General features: G+C 43.1%; 1 protein-coding gene across 2 annotated transcripts in view; it reads left to right on the top strand.

Annotated features, from left to right (window-relative positions):
• DNAH7 (dynein axonemal heavy chain 7) overlaps window positions 1–14,920 on the top strand; it is a 918,640-nt gene that overhangs the window by 703,049 nt on the left and 200,671 nt on the right. For both annotated transcript variants that reach the window (XM_083153498.1, XM_083153497.1), the window contains one exon: window positions 5,424–5,609. In XM_083153498.1, coding sequence (XP_083009624.1) covers window positions 5,424–5,609 — 186 coding nt within the window. The remainder of the gene's footprint in view (window positions 1–5,423; window positions 5,610–14,920) is intronic.

The following is a 14,920-nucleotide window of genomic DNA, read 5'->3' as shown; positions in this document are numbered from 1 at the left end:
CCCTCCCCACCCTCGTGGGACACAGGAGACAGGGGAGTCAGACTAGGTGCACAGGTGAGCCTGGACTGGGGACTGTGGCACAAGGGATCTGAAGACTGGTGGACTTGGGACACAGGGAGCAGAGGGTACAAGGGGAAAGGGGAGCCGGGACACAGGAAGCAAGGACTAATGATCCGGGAGCAGGGGGAGCCAGGACACAGGGGACGGGGGAAAGGGGAGTCGAGAGTCTCTTATTTTCTTGGAGCTTCAATTCACAAATTAGCTGGCAATAATTATGTGCCTCTGCATAGAAGGATTGATGAGCTTCAATAAAAGTTAATATTTATTGGCACCAAGGATTTGTGTTCTGCTTTCCTAACAGCTAGTTTGGGTACTGTTTGCGCCCTCGCCTTTCTCAGCCTGGGGGAGCATTGTCAGCGCATGGAGAATATGCAGGAAGGGGTCTTCTGCGCCAATGGTCTTCCTCCAGATGAACTCCTGCAAGTAGGAGTCCAGCTGATGGCGTGCAGTGCCTTTTTGGCGCTTATTGCGCCACTTGCAGGAACCCCACAGCCTCTCAATGTTCTGGGTGTGAACCCCGGTCTCCGGATACACAAAGTGGTATTGTTGGTTCACCCTGGCGTGGTGGTACCCAGCCTGCTCCAACTGCTCCATGTTGTAGGCCCACCAGCAGTCAGAATAAATTGTGGTCCCAGGTTCAACGTGCCTCTCGATGGTAGCCATGAGGGCACTGGCATCACGTCTCTCGACTGCCGGTATGAAGCACTCTCCGGTCTCCCTGGAGATACCCATGAAGATCCCCTGCTGGGGCAGCATGTGACCAACATGGGTCTTCTGTTTGGCGAACAGGCTCTCGTCCACTTTAACAATGGTGCCTGGGCCACAAATACGCTGGTGAGGCTGCAACAGGAGGTCGACGGTGCAGGCCTCCCGCATTAAGTTGTTATACAGTATGATCGTCTTCTGCGAGATAGCCAGGTGTCGCTTGCAGAAGCGGATGCTCGTCAGCTCCTCTGCCAAGCAGAAGATGAACCTGATCAGGGTGACAAACGTCAGATGGCACCCTCTGAACCACTGAGCAGCCCTGATGCTGACCTTCTTTCTGCAGCTCTGGATATGGCAGCACCACATCCGCTCACTGACAGTCAGCCTCATAGAGTGCCCATTGGGGCATGTCTGGGTGTCAGCCAGGAATTTGTGGCTCTGCAGAAATCGCACCGTCTCCTCCTCCTCCATCTGTTGCAGGTTGAACAATGTCAGCTTTCCAGCAGCCATGACTGAAATATGTCTGACTCTCAGGGAATCTAACAGCTGACTGACTACGCTAACTGCGTACCGCTCAATCTACCAGCTGACTGACTATGCTACGCTGTCTATGGGAACAATACGCTGCATCTGACAGGAACGCTGGCTACGCTAAACGGCCGCGTGAACATGCTACGCTAATTATGTAACTGCCGGGCAAACAACTGGCTACGCTGACTAAGCTGGTCGACAGCACGCTATTTATGACTGACTATGCTAGTCGCGGGAACACTATGCCGGTTTTGACAGGGACGCTTACGCGACTACAGGGACGCTACGTTATAGTTGCGGGAACACTACGCTGGTTTTGACAGGGACGCTTACGCGACTACAGAGATGCTACGTTATCAGCGTTGCGCCGGCAGCAGCGCTAAGCTAACCTGATTCTGAAAGAGATGCTACGCTAACTACGTAAGTTGTGCCGTGAAACTACACAAGTACCGAGAATATTTGTGCACACAGCAGTGTTATCAGCAATATATATATATATATATATATATATATATGTGTATATATATATATATATATATATATATATATTCTAGAAAGATAAATCAGAGCGCTCCATAGTGCAATAAGATAAAGACATTTATTTCTTAAAAGCAGCTTAGTCTTCCATAAAATCAGGCAGTTATCACGTACCACAACAGGTGGTTCAACAACCGCTGGACCACAGCATGACCAGTCGGAGCGATTACACTCATGGACGCTAATGCTTCACTCGCATCAGATGGACAAGGACTCCAATGCCAGGCCACGCCCCAACGCATTTCGTAATCACGTACTTCGTCAGAGGGCTGGCCTGGCGTTGGTCAGATACCTCTCTTATAGCCCAATTTCTCCTACACAGCTGTGTGGTGTTAATCAGTTTAACCGGCTCCATAGCACTTTGTAATTATACAGGCAAATTTCAGGCTATGAATGTCTTCTAACAGAGTAATCTACCCTTAATAATATTTGCCAAAGCGGCCCAGAATATACAAGTATACATATACAATACAATATAAAATACATTAAAACACATTCCATTTAAAAAAATAAAAAAAGGGAAACAGAAAAAACAAATGTGTAGGAGAAATCGGGCTATAAAAGAGGTATCTGACCAACGCCAGGCCAGCCCTCTGACGAAGTACATGATTAACAAATGTGCTGGGGCGTGGCCTGGCGTTGGAGTCCTTGTCCATCTGATGCGAGTGAAGCATTGGCGTCCATGAGTGTAACCGCTCCGACTTTTCAGTGTGTCTAAGCAAACACTGTTCATGCTGTTGTCCAGCGGTTGTTGAACCGCCTGTTGTGGTACGTGATAACTGCCTGATTTTATGGAAGACTAAGCTGCTTTTAAGAAATAAATGTCTTTATCTTATTGCACTATGGAGCGCTCTGATTTATCTTTCTAGAACCTCTACACCTGTGAATCCAGGTGACTTGGAGCTGCCGGGCTAATTGAGAGACCCAGAGTGCACTTGAATCTACTTTAGACGGACCATTACCCGTTCTGTGTGTGTATAACCACACTTATCCTATGGTCTAAAGGTTTTGTTTTTGCGCACTTATATTTCCTTTGTATATATATATATATATATATATATATATATATATATATATATATATATATATATATATATATATATCAATATATATATACCAAGTTTGTGGGGCGGCACTCGCTTAAATGATGACACTTCACAAGTGGAGTATTACGGTTGACCGTAATACTCCACTTGTGAAGTGTCTTCATTTAAGCGAGTGCCGCCCCACAAACTTGGTGCATTTGGAATCCTGCCAGAGACCAGGGGAAGGCAACGCTGCAGCTGCTGCTGATGAGGTGTGCTGGCCTATACGGGTGAATATATATATATATATATATATATATATATATATATATATATACAAAGGAAATATAAGTGCGCAAAAACAAAACCTTTAGACCATAGGATAAGTGTGGTTATACACACACAGAACGGGGAATGGTCCGTCTAAAGTAGACTCAAGTGCACTCTGGGTCTCTCAATTAGCCCGGCAGCTCCAAGTCATATATATATACACACACACACTGTGTATAATGGTGTTTTAATCATTACAGTCAGTCAGTGAGGCCCTCACTGATGGAGAGGGAAGGCGCTTCTTAGCTTAGTTATAGCGGTTATAGTATATATGACTATATATATGACTAGGTAGACACCTAAGAAAGGTATATCCTTGTATTGGCAGAAGGTCGACATGGGCATGGTTGACATGAATTTTTCACGATTTTTTGTCTAGGTCAACACGGACCATGTAGAGCAGTGAGGTGCCATGCTTCGGGCATGGTGCCTTACTGCACTTGGCACACTGTTATATATATATATATATGGTTTGTGGGTTGACTGGCACTCTCTTTACTGGGGAAATGTGCCAAGGTGCCTTTCTCTGGATAATGTATAAATGGCAGAGTTGGATTGAGAGTGCATATAGTGCTTTCCACAGCACTATATGCACTTTCTTTTTGCACAAGCCCTGATGATAAAGCCGCACCGGCTTTGAAACGTTGGCAACATGCTTTTATTTGTCTGAAATTTGCCTATAAAAATTGGATTCTATACATCCAGCTGATCGAGTGCTGCCTGTTTCTTTGGGGGTCCCCCCAGGACTCTCAATTCAACTCTGCCATATATATATATATATATATATATATATATATATATATATATATATATTATATATATATATATATAGACGTGCAGTCAGTAACAGGCACTCCTCACCGTCAACTCAGCAATCAAGCAATGAAAACCCAATACAGTAGGTGTCTGGTCAACGTTTCGGGTACTAGACCCTTTATCAAGACATAACAAAATGCAATGTGTTACTTACATTTATAGAAGTGCTCAGTGACATTCACCCCGTGCAAGACTGCATCTCCCAGTTTGTGCGCCATGACGTCATCACTGCACCGGTGCGCTGAACGGACCTGTCAGAGCGGACGGGGGCATGTGTACGGGGGAGAATGCATTTATGTGTCCGTTACCTAGTGTACAAAGTGTACAAAGTGTGCAAATAAAGTTAAAAATGCACACATTACACGTCCAACAAGTTGTGCCAATTTAACATACTACTGTCATGTTGGAAAGTCAATGTCAAACAAAAACTAGCACTGTGTTATCACATATTTTAATAGGGACGGTTATGTTGCGTGAATAGACAGGACAGATCTGCACTGTGCCCGGACGTCATGATCTGTGAGATTTCTGTGCTCACAAAGGAGCTGTTCTGAGCTCAATGTGCACTAGTTGTGCTGAAACTGTCAGCTGAGGCATGAAGGCATCAGTACCATGTCAGTGTAAAATGGTTCTGAAGGATAGCGTGTGCTAGAGAAAACAGGTTAGCAGGAGTTGTTCATTTAAGCCTAGAGGGTGGACAGTTTGGAGGCGATATATCCACTTAGCTTCTTATTTCAGCAACATTTTATCCCTATCACCACCTCTCTTGTTAGCGGGAACACAATCTATCATTTTGTAGCAAAGGCAGGGTAGGGAATGTTTGAGTTTTTTAAAGTGCTCTGCACCTTTTCCTTCTAGTGCTGCTCTAATGGACGATCTATGAGTGGCAATGCGTTCCTTAAATTATGTTCTGGTCTTCCCGATGTACAGGAGTCCACAAGGACACTTGATGTAATAGATGACAAACCGTCTAGTACATGTCAGGGTAAATCTGATTTTTAATTTCACTCCTGTCCTTGGGTGAAAGAAATGTTCACCAACTTCCAGGCTAGCACAAGTTGTACAGCCTAAACACTTGAAGTTGCCATTTTTACATGTTAGAAAGTGTGGCTGAGTTTTGGGGGTAAATGAGCCTAAATTTCTCCAGGTCTAAAGAGGTTGTAGTCAGTGGTGTTTTTCAATTATTTTTACTCTGTATCAAATTTGTTGCTGCCCCATATTGTACCTAGCAATATACCCTTGTATAAACTAAACTTGATTATAATCAACTCAGGGAGGACATAATTCAGACTAGTCATAATATAAGTGACTAACTTGAGTTTTATGCAGAAAGCTAAATGTAAACATTTGTAGTACAGCAAAGCATCAATGTGATTTATTTTGTTGTTCCTCAAATTAATGAGACAATATTATTTTCAGGTTGATTTATGCAGTAAAAAACTTGATCGTGCAGAACAGTTGATTGGAGGATTAGGTGGGGAGAAAACAAGATGGAGTCAAACTGCAGTAGAACTTGGACACCTTTACATTAACCTGACAGGAGATATCCTTATTTCTTCAGGAATTGTGGCTTATCAAGGAGCATTCACTTCAAGTTACAGACAGGTATTATTTTATTTTTTTAATTCATGGTTTTCAAAGAAAGAGATCTGTACACATTGAGTCTTCACAGTTTTCTTTAAATTACACTATCATCATTAATTAGTTTGTACCCAAAACATAAAAAAATGTATTTTTATTCATTGAATAAACTGAATAAGAAGCAGTTTGTTTTAAATTGTGCAAATTATATATCAGACAGTTTTTATTGGAACATACACGTGTGTGTGTGTGTGTGTGTGTGTGTGTGTGTGTGTGTGTGTGTATATACGTTAATTAATATATACAAAGGTTGCTTTAGTAAGTAAGGTAACAAGACCTCTAACATATGTAATGTTCTCTATTTCATTCTAATTTATGATCAATAAAAAAGATAAATGTTTTGATTTAAAAAAAAAAACACAAAAGAAAATCAGAACAGTAACTTTAATGAATTTAGTAAAAGTTACATATAAACTACAGTATTAAACTTTTATAAATGTGGAGGACACTTTTACCAAGTATTTTTAGTCAGTTTTAAGTTATGCATGCTGTTATATTTGTATTTTTTTTAATAAATTTATAATGCAATTATTTCCCCCTATGCTTTCCATCCTGAAATGGTGGACTTTTTCCAGGGATGCCAGTAAGTGTTTTGTTTTGCTTTCAACATGTACATGTATAACTGCCATCTTATTACTATTCTGTTTTAATGAGCAGTTCCATTGCATAAATATCAAACATTTTACAGGTTTGCTGCTGGTTATAAGCAAGAATGTTGTCAAAGGCATGGTTGCTATGATTTGCAATTAAAATGCCACGAAGTATGGTATGATTTGCAACAAACTGCAATATTTTGCTTAACATTAACTGTTTTAGCTGTTACATCTGAATGTTATCTTTACAAATCTTGTTGTCATATTGAGATAGTATATCAATTTCCTAAATCTGATTTGTTTTTTTTTATTTTTGTATCTAATCATAATTGAAATTTAATATTTTCATGTAATACTAGATGCAATACAAAATATACTGTATATACCAGTTATTCTAGTCTATGGTAGACTGGTAGATGAATTAATTAGGTACATAGGGCCTAATTCAGCATGAATCGCTAATCATAGTTATTTGCAAATTGAGAGATTATTGAATGAATCTGAATGTGTAACATATGCATTGCACACGTGCAAGGGGAAATAGCAACTGAAATTGCATATGGATCGTAAACACAATGGTGCCGAAATTTGACTGAGTGGAAGCCGGTGTTTGTTCAGGTATTGAGGAGGTCCTGTGACTCAATCGCAGATTAGTGGAAGCCTCAGTCCTACTCACAATTGCACAAATGGCATGAACTCTTTAATGATTCAGATATTGTATATAGATTCTCGAATTGATGGCGATTAGCGATCCATTTGCAATTCTCTCGCAATTTATGAAGAGGTGTGCCTTCTTTCTTTCTGATTGGGTGGTGGCTTTCTCCTCGCAGTCCATTGCCAATTGTCACAATAGCAATATATGCTGAATTAGCTCCGTAAATAGCTTTGCATGTTTGAGTTAAGTTAGGGTGTTAAGTTTCATGAAATGCTTATTACTATTATAATTGCTTATGAAATGCTTAAAAATGCTTATTTCCATTTTGTATTTAAATACTTTGTCAAGAAGACCTTTAAAATAGCATGATAATAAAAGTGCACAAACCATATAATAAATACATTTTATGGAACTCTAGCTAGGACAAATCAAGGATCATTAATATTTCCCTTCTTTATCTTGCAATTCAAAGTCAATATTTGATGAAAATTATGTAAGCATTTTATAAAAGTAACCAGTAGATGGCACTGGTGATACATATCATACAAAGAATCACCATATATATATATATATATATATATATATATATATATATATATATATAATATATATAAATGAACCTGAATCTTCTGTGTACCTGAGCAAAATAAGCTAAAGTGAAGCGATACATTAGACACCACCTCTTGTGTTAAGGAATAGCAGTAATTTGATTTTGTCATACATACACAGACATTGATCTGCATTCAGTAATTGTGTAGAGCTTGGGTTAATAATTTGATTATTTCTGAAAACCTACATAGTTACATTTTTCATATTTAAATTGCAAATCAATCACAGCTTTATGTATAGATAAATGTATTTCTACAAATGCATTTTTTTTAAATTGGCTTAATTGGCTGTTGACTCACAGAAAGCTTTACAGGCTTTATCCCATTCTCCAGGAATAGACATGTTGCAGTGTGAAGTGTGCACCCATTCCTTTGTAACCAGTTTTCTATTTTCATGAAACAATGTTCTGGAACCATCACACCTGCAAGTCCATTTGTGAAAATGTATTGTATACAGTACTGAAACAAAGAAATATAGAAACATAGAATTTGACTGTTACTAAAAACTATTTATCATATTGTTACCTCAAAGCCTATTATTTGTAAGGTTATCCTTTTTTCTATACCAAGCATGTTTAAATTGCTCTACTGTATTAGTCTCTACCACCTCTAATAGAAGGATTATTATGGGTTGTTAGGTCGAAGCAAGCAAAATGTCGACATGTATGGTTTTTTTGGGGTGTCTATGTCGACCCGGGTCAACATAGACACCATAAAAGTGTACAGTGTTCCCTCGCTGCGCTCCCCACTATTTTATTCTCTCTCTATGCCCTCTAAAGTAAGATCAAATCAATTAAAAAAAAGAATCCTATAAAAACACGTTGACGTTTTTCACGTCAACATTTTGCTTTTGTCAACTTTGTAACCATGTCAATCCCCAACCCCTTAAAAAAAGGGAAAACCAATGTGGTGTGTGTGTGTGAATATGCTGTGTGACAATGGCCTGTGGGTCAGGGTTAGACTAAGAAGATTCAGCCATCTGTATAATACATGGCTTGCTGCAGTCTAGGCTGAGTGGTGCCAGATGGCAGCCATCCTGGTCCCTATTTCAGGTGTTAGCAGGGCTCCTGGGATAGAGTGAAGCAGCATCGGGTACGCTACAAAGCTCCTTTGTAAGGGAAGTGGTCACATACAGGGCCGTCTTTTCATATGGGCTTAATGGGCACTTGCCCAGGGGCCCCAGGTGTATAAGGGCCCTTTGCTGATAGCTGAGGGTCCCCTTTTTCCAGGGATACCAGAATATGGAAAATCGGCCCTGGGGAACTGGAGATATCCAACTTCAAAGCAGCAGTCCACATCTGACCTGTTAATTGCAATTCCGTCATATTTCTCAGGTTTTCTCTGACTTTGAGTTTTTCTCAGAGTATATCCCAAAAGCTGTGACTCTTCCCTTTCTGTCGACACTAGCGGCTTGTCTCTATCATGCCCAGAGCCAGAGATATCAGCCTTCCAGCAGCCAGTCCCTGCTCCAGCTCCAAACGTCTGGTGTACAGTTTTACATTTTTGTCAATTAATTGCTTTGGCTCCTGATCTCTGATCCCCAAGTTCCCAGCACCTCCTGAAAGTTGGGACTCTAGGTTTTTATACTATTGAAGGCTAAGAACTCTATTTCCAGATAATGGTGATATCTGCAGTCAAACAAGCTGCGCTTCCACTGGAAAATGACGAATATTAAGCCCCCTCCATTATCCACCCCTCCCCTACACCCCCTACCTCACTGGAAGTCATTTACAAGGGACCCTTCATTTAGCTCAGTGCCCCCTTCCACGCGTTAGTGTTCTCCCTCCCACCACCTGTGCAGTTAAAGAGTAATTAGCAGAAGTTACTGCTCCAGGTCCTACATGTTGAATGGAAGATAGAGCACCCCCTGCCACCCGTGGGACATCAAAGCTGCTGCTGATAACACCCCCCACCCCTAGGAGGGGAGAATGGGTAAGGGCCCCCATGCATTGATTTGCCCAGGGGCCCATACTGCTGTTAAGACGGCCCTGGTCACATATGGATTTTCTGTGAACCACATAGGTGCTGCTGTTTGTCTGCAGGTGTTTCCATTGCCCCTGGGCCATACACATTTGAATTGCCCTTCTGTGTATAGTCTCTAATGTATTTATATCCTTATATGACCTCCAGAACTGAACAAAGTATTTTAAATTATACCATACCAATGACCTATACAGTGGCATTATTACTTCTGTAGGCAAATATAGGGGGTTCCGGTTGCCCAGAAACCCCCTCCTCGTGGCAATTGACACAAATTATCAACAAAAGCATTGGTATATAATGTTATATAATGCTATTACAAGATTTGCTGCAGTTTTAGGGACAGAACAGTGCTGCTGCAGTTTTCCACTTATTTCAGCTTGTTCTACAAAGTTTGCAGTGTTTGCACTGATTCATTTGTTACATTCATAGGGGGATTTTCCAAAATGCAACCTAGATGGCTGTCTAGGGTCCAGCAGGTCTCAAAGGACACCATAAATATATCCTGGCAATCCAAAATGTTTTCAGAGAAACATTGTGGGACTACAGCATGATGTCATGACATCACATGGACCTACCCACACTCCCAAAGTTCCTTTTGTGTTTTTTGATAAAAAAAAGATTTGGACACAAAAAATGGTTTCATCCACTTAATATGGGCAGTCAATTTACTTTAAATGTGACTCAGGTATTAAGTTTATTGCAATCAGCAGCACAAATATAGTGCCATGGATCGTTTGAGGGAAAGGGACCCCAAACTTGCATCTTGCCTAGGGTTCCATGAGGTCTAATGGTGTGTACACACGGTACGATTTAGTGTGCTATATTGTGCACTATCTAGCCAGTTTTGAATAGTATGCTAGATAGTGCACTATAGCTTACTGTGTGTATGCACTATCCGACGTAAGATGCGTGCTCCCGCTGGTCGTATGGGAGTGAGCTGCTGGGATGAACATGCAACTCAATTCTGTCTAGAAACCTTAAGATAGTATAGTGTAGTATAGCTGTGACTTCATAACGCATATGATATCTTATGCACATTGTACGTTATTTTAAGCACAAATGTTATGCTTTTGACCACCGGGAAATAGATATACAATATCATACGGAACATAAAGCGTACCGTGTGTATGCACCTTTAAGATTCGAGTGCTTTACAATCTTTGATAACTCTGTACTTTTTACATACAATTCATACTATCTATATTCGATTTGCACTATATAGTCATTGCTGCCCTGTCTATCTGGGTTTCGATTTGTGCTGCCATGGGAGCAAGCATCGGGATGGCAAGGTAAAAAACCTGTGCGATCTGCATGCGATTTTGACCATATAGTCAAATTCTCATGCTGATTGTACCTGTGTGTACACACCATAAATCCACCATTGCTTACCTGTCTTTAAGTCCACTGAAATAGTAACAACTAGAACTTTCTTTCTTCCTCAGTACTTTCCATTATAGCACCGTCAATTCTGTATGAAGGCTTTTTTGAGACCCAAGTGTATGATGTAGCATCTTTTGGAATAAACCCTTTATGACCCCATGTCTTTTTTAATGTCCATTATTAAAATAATTGTATGATGATAGATGCCATTCAAATCCCAATGTTCATTTAATGTATGAAAATGCTGTGAAACTTTTCTGGCAGGTGCTAGAGCAGCGGTTCACAAACTTTTTTCTCCCATACTCCTTGATTAGATTTTCATTTATGAGTACCCCCTCCTCTCAATTTGAAATATCCACAGTACTAATCAGTGGAGTAGAAGTGAGCTGTAGCGTATCATTATGTGTGTCCTTTAATGAAGGAGTAGTGTGTGGTCAGGAATTGATTCCCTCTGTGTCTGTGTGCTGGCTGTGTACGGTCTCTGGGGTTGCCACTAGCGCCTGTAGGATTAATGCCGCTGCTTCCTCCACCCATGTTAGTGCGGGGCTGATGTCTGAGGGCAGCTTGGGTAGCTTCAAGTGGATTACTAGTCAGGCAAAAGCATAAGCAGATACAGAAGGAGGAGGACAGTGTGTGCACGGTGCAGGGAGCTGCTCAGCCTCTCCATACTGCTGCCCACTGTCAGACAGGCACTGCGGGCAACGTGCAGGAGGCAGTAACAGTGAGGGCTGAGGCAGCTTTAGCAGAGCAGGGAGGGAGACAGAGCCTTTTCAGCATGGTGCCTCCCTGCTTTGCAGGAGCTGCTGAGTGGTTAACGCTGGCCCTGCTTGATCTGTTACCTTTTCTGTTACCCTGTTTACATGAATTCTCCCCAGTAAATCCATTCTGTTTGGGATGAATCATGTAAGTTGATGGATTTGAGATATTCTACAACTCTTTCTTTTAAGTGTGTTTCTATGTTTTTCCCATCTACTGTTGTAAGGCTCTTTTATGCAGTGAAACAACATTTTCTTTATTCCAATCCTCTGTAATTAGTCCTGTAGTTAGTGACTGGTTGAATAAAATGAGAGCGATGAAATTGGCTATACAATAAACATGTTATTTATTATCATTAATATCATAACCTATTTAAAATTCCACATAATATATCCAATGGTAAATGCATATAATTGTCATGTACTAATTAGATTTATATAAAATAGATACCGTATAAAATAATTAGTTCCACAGGGTCTGTTCCAATACTGCCCAGATACAATGGTCCTTGTGTGTGGCAATAACATGAAAAATGGGGAGAATAATTACCAGTCCACCTTTGGAGGGAAAAGCACCAGGATAATCCAATCCTCTTTCTGACTGAGGAATGTATTGGCCCTGTAGATGTATTGCTGGGGGTGATACATCCTTCCTTACGATGATGTTGCGGCTGGACTCCTGATGCAAAGATGGCCGTAGAATATTCCCAGAGTTCCAGGCGCAGTGGCAAACGCAGGATTTATAGCGAGGGGTTTCCAAATGTAATCCAAAATCTCCTGCTCTGCAGTGCATTGGAATAAGTACGTTAGTCTCAGGGGCAAACGCAGGATTTTCAGAAGGGGGCTCGCTGTGGGGACCGCAGAGCAGCGGGAGAATAGAAACCATCCTATTCAAAAGACAGGGCGGCCGCTGATTGGCTGATTTCCCAGCCAATCAGCGGCCGCCCAGTCTTTTGAATAGGATTTATTTCTATTTTCCCGCCACGCCCCCGGTCTCTCTGCTCTGCATCTGCGCCGCGGTCCCCGCTCCCTGCCTGCCGCTACATCTCGTGCCGCTCCCCCGGACCGATCCCCACTCCCAGCCTGCTCCTGCCACTCCCCCAGATGGCTGCACATGATATATCTTATGTGCAGACCGTCCGACATCTGGATCTGATCCGATGCACACGGGACCGCGCATTGGATCAGATCAGATGTCATGCCCTACGTAATTTGGCCAATTTCACCCGATTTCTCGGCCCAATCCTCCAGAATCGGGTGAAATTGGGGCCAAATCACTTAGTGTATGGGGCCCTTAAGTCTAAGAACCTGAAATATCTGACTGGGAAGAGCAATTAACAGGCTTGGATGGATATCAGAAGTCAGAACACCCCCCCCCCCCCCTGCTTGCGCCACTGAGTTTGAGGGAGCAGTAACAGCCTTGAAAATTTATCTTTTTATACACTCTATACGGTATGGAATAGAGTATTAATATTTAAAAGTACAGATTGTCTATAGCAGTGGTTCTCAACCTCGGTCCTCATGGACCCCCAACGGTGCATGTTTTCCAGGTCACCTCACAGACACACAGGTGCACTAATTACATGCGGGAGGCACATGCCTGCCGAGTAACACACAGCCTAGGCAGCCATCAGCGGCGCCACTACATGGCCCACATTACATGTGGGGGGCACATGCCCGCAGAGCAGCACAGCACCTACGCAGTCATCAGCGGCGCCATTGGTCATTGCAGCAGCCAGGTGGGAAACAATATAAGCAGTGACAGTACAGTTGTCGCACAGGGAACACATACCCACCAAGCTGCACAGCGCCTAGGCAGCCATCAGCAGGGCCACTGGTCATTGCAGCAGCCAGGTGGGTAACAATATAAGCAGAGACAGTACAGTTATCACACAGGGAACACATACCCGGCAAGCTGCACAGAGCCTAGGCAGCCATCAGCGGCGCCACTGGTCATTGCAGCAGCCAGGTGGGTAACAATATAAGCAGGGACAGTACAGTTATCACACAGGGAACATATACCCGCCGAGCTGCACGGCGCCTAGGCAGCCATCCGCGGCGACACTGGTCGTTGCAGCAGCCAGTATGAGCACAGTATTATTCATTAACAGTTTCTTATATAGTGCACACTTATTCCACAGCACTTTACAGAGAATATTTGAACATTCACATCAGTCTCTGCCCCAGTGGAGCTTAAAATCTATATTCCCTACCACATGTACACGCACACACATTCATTCTAGGGTTAATTTTGTTAGGAGCCAGATAACCTACCAGTATATTTTTGGATTGTGGGAGGAAACCGGAGTATCCTGAGGAAACCCACACAAGTACAGGGAGAATATACAAACTCCTCACAGTTAGGGCCATGGTGGGAATCGAACCCATGACCTCAGCGCTGTGAGGCAATAATGCTAACCATTACACCATCCGTACTGCCAAGTATGAGGTAACAGTATGAGCAAAAGACAGCACAGTTACAGCAGACACAGTACAGTTATCATACAGGAGACACGGGATACATATGGCTGAGTGCACAGTTCCTAGGCAGCCATTGCGGCACCATCTTGAGGGCCTCGACAGGCCATCTTCCTGTAGAGAGAGCAGTGGGTAGCATAGGTGGTGGTGGTGGTGGCGGTGAGGGAGGGGGAAGAAAGAGTCAGTCAGTGAGGCTGGGGGAGAGTCAGTGGGGGGTGGGTGCGGCGCAGAGTTACCCGGGGCTTATGCAGCCTGCTGGAGTGGGGTGCTGGGGGGATCCTACCGGCCTCTGGGTGTAATGCTGGGGGTCCCCTGGCTGATGTGCCTCCTGTCCCCCTCCTGTCCTGGCCGGAGGGAGGGGGTAGATGGGTCGCCGAGTGAGCTGGGTCCCTTCTCACAGAGTCTGCTGGTCCTGCCTGTGCCCAGGCCTCCGCATCCATAGGGAAAGGAAGCGGAGGTGATCTGCCTCCCCAGGGTGTCCCCCTGGCTGATGGTGTTCCCGGGGGCTGCAGCACACTCCTTTCTCCAGCCGGGAGCTGTTCTGGCCGCTTCGTCCTCGGCTTTCTGCGCTCACCTCCTCTCAGGGCCGGTGCAAGGTAACTCAGAACCCTAGGCAAATCCTTTGAACAACCCCCCCCCCCCACACACACACACACACACACTGGTAAATGCAGGATTTTAAAAGGGGGATTTGCAAATATTTAGTTACAGACTAATGGCATTGTCATGGCTCTGTGTGATTGTTTACACACACCTAGACAGACTTATGTACACCTACACCCTTCACCCATAAACAGAGGACACAGCCACCATCATTCCCCCT

Source organism: Crinia signifera, chromosome 7 (genome assembly GCF_055691185.1).
Source record: "Crinia signifera chromosome 7, ASM5569118v1, whole genome shotgun sequence".
Lineage (NCBI taxonomy): Eukaryota > Metazoa > Chordata > Amphibia > Anura > Myobatrachidae > Crinia > Crinia signifera.
Note: the sequence above shows the minus strand (reverse complement) of the source record. Positions and strands in the feature narration are given on the sequence as shown.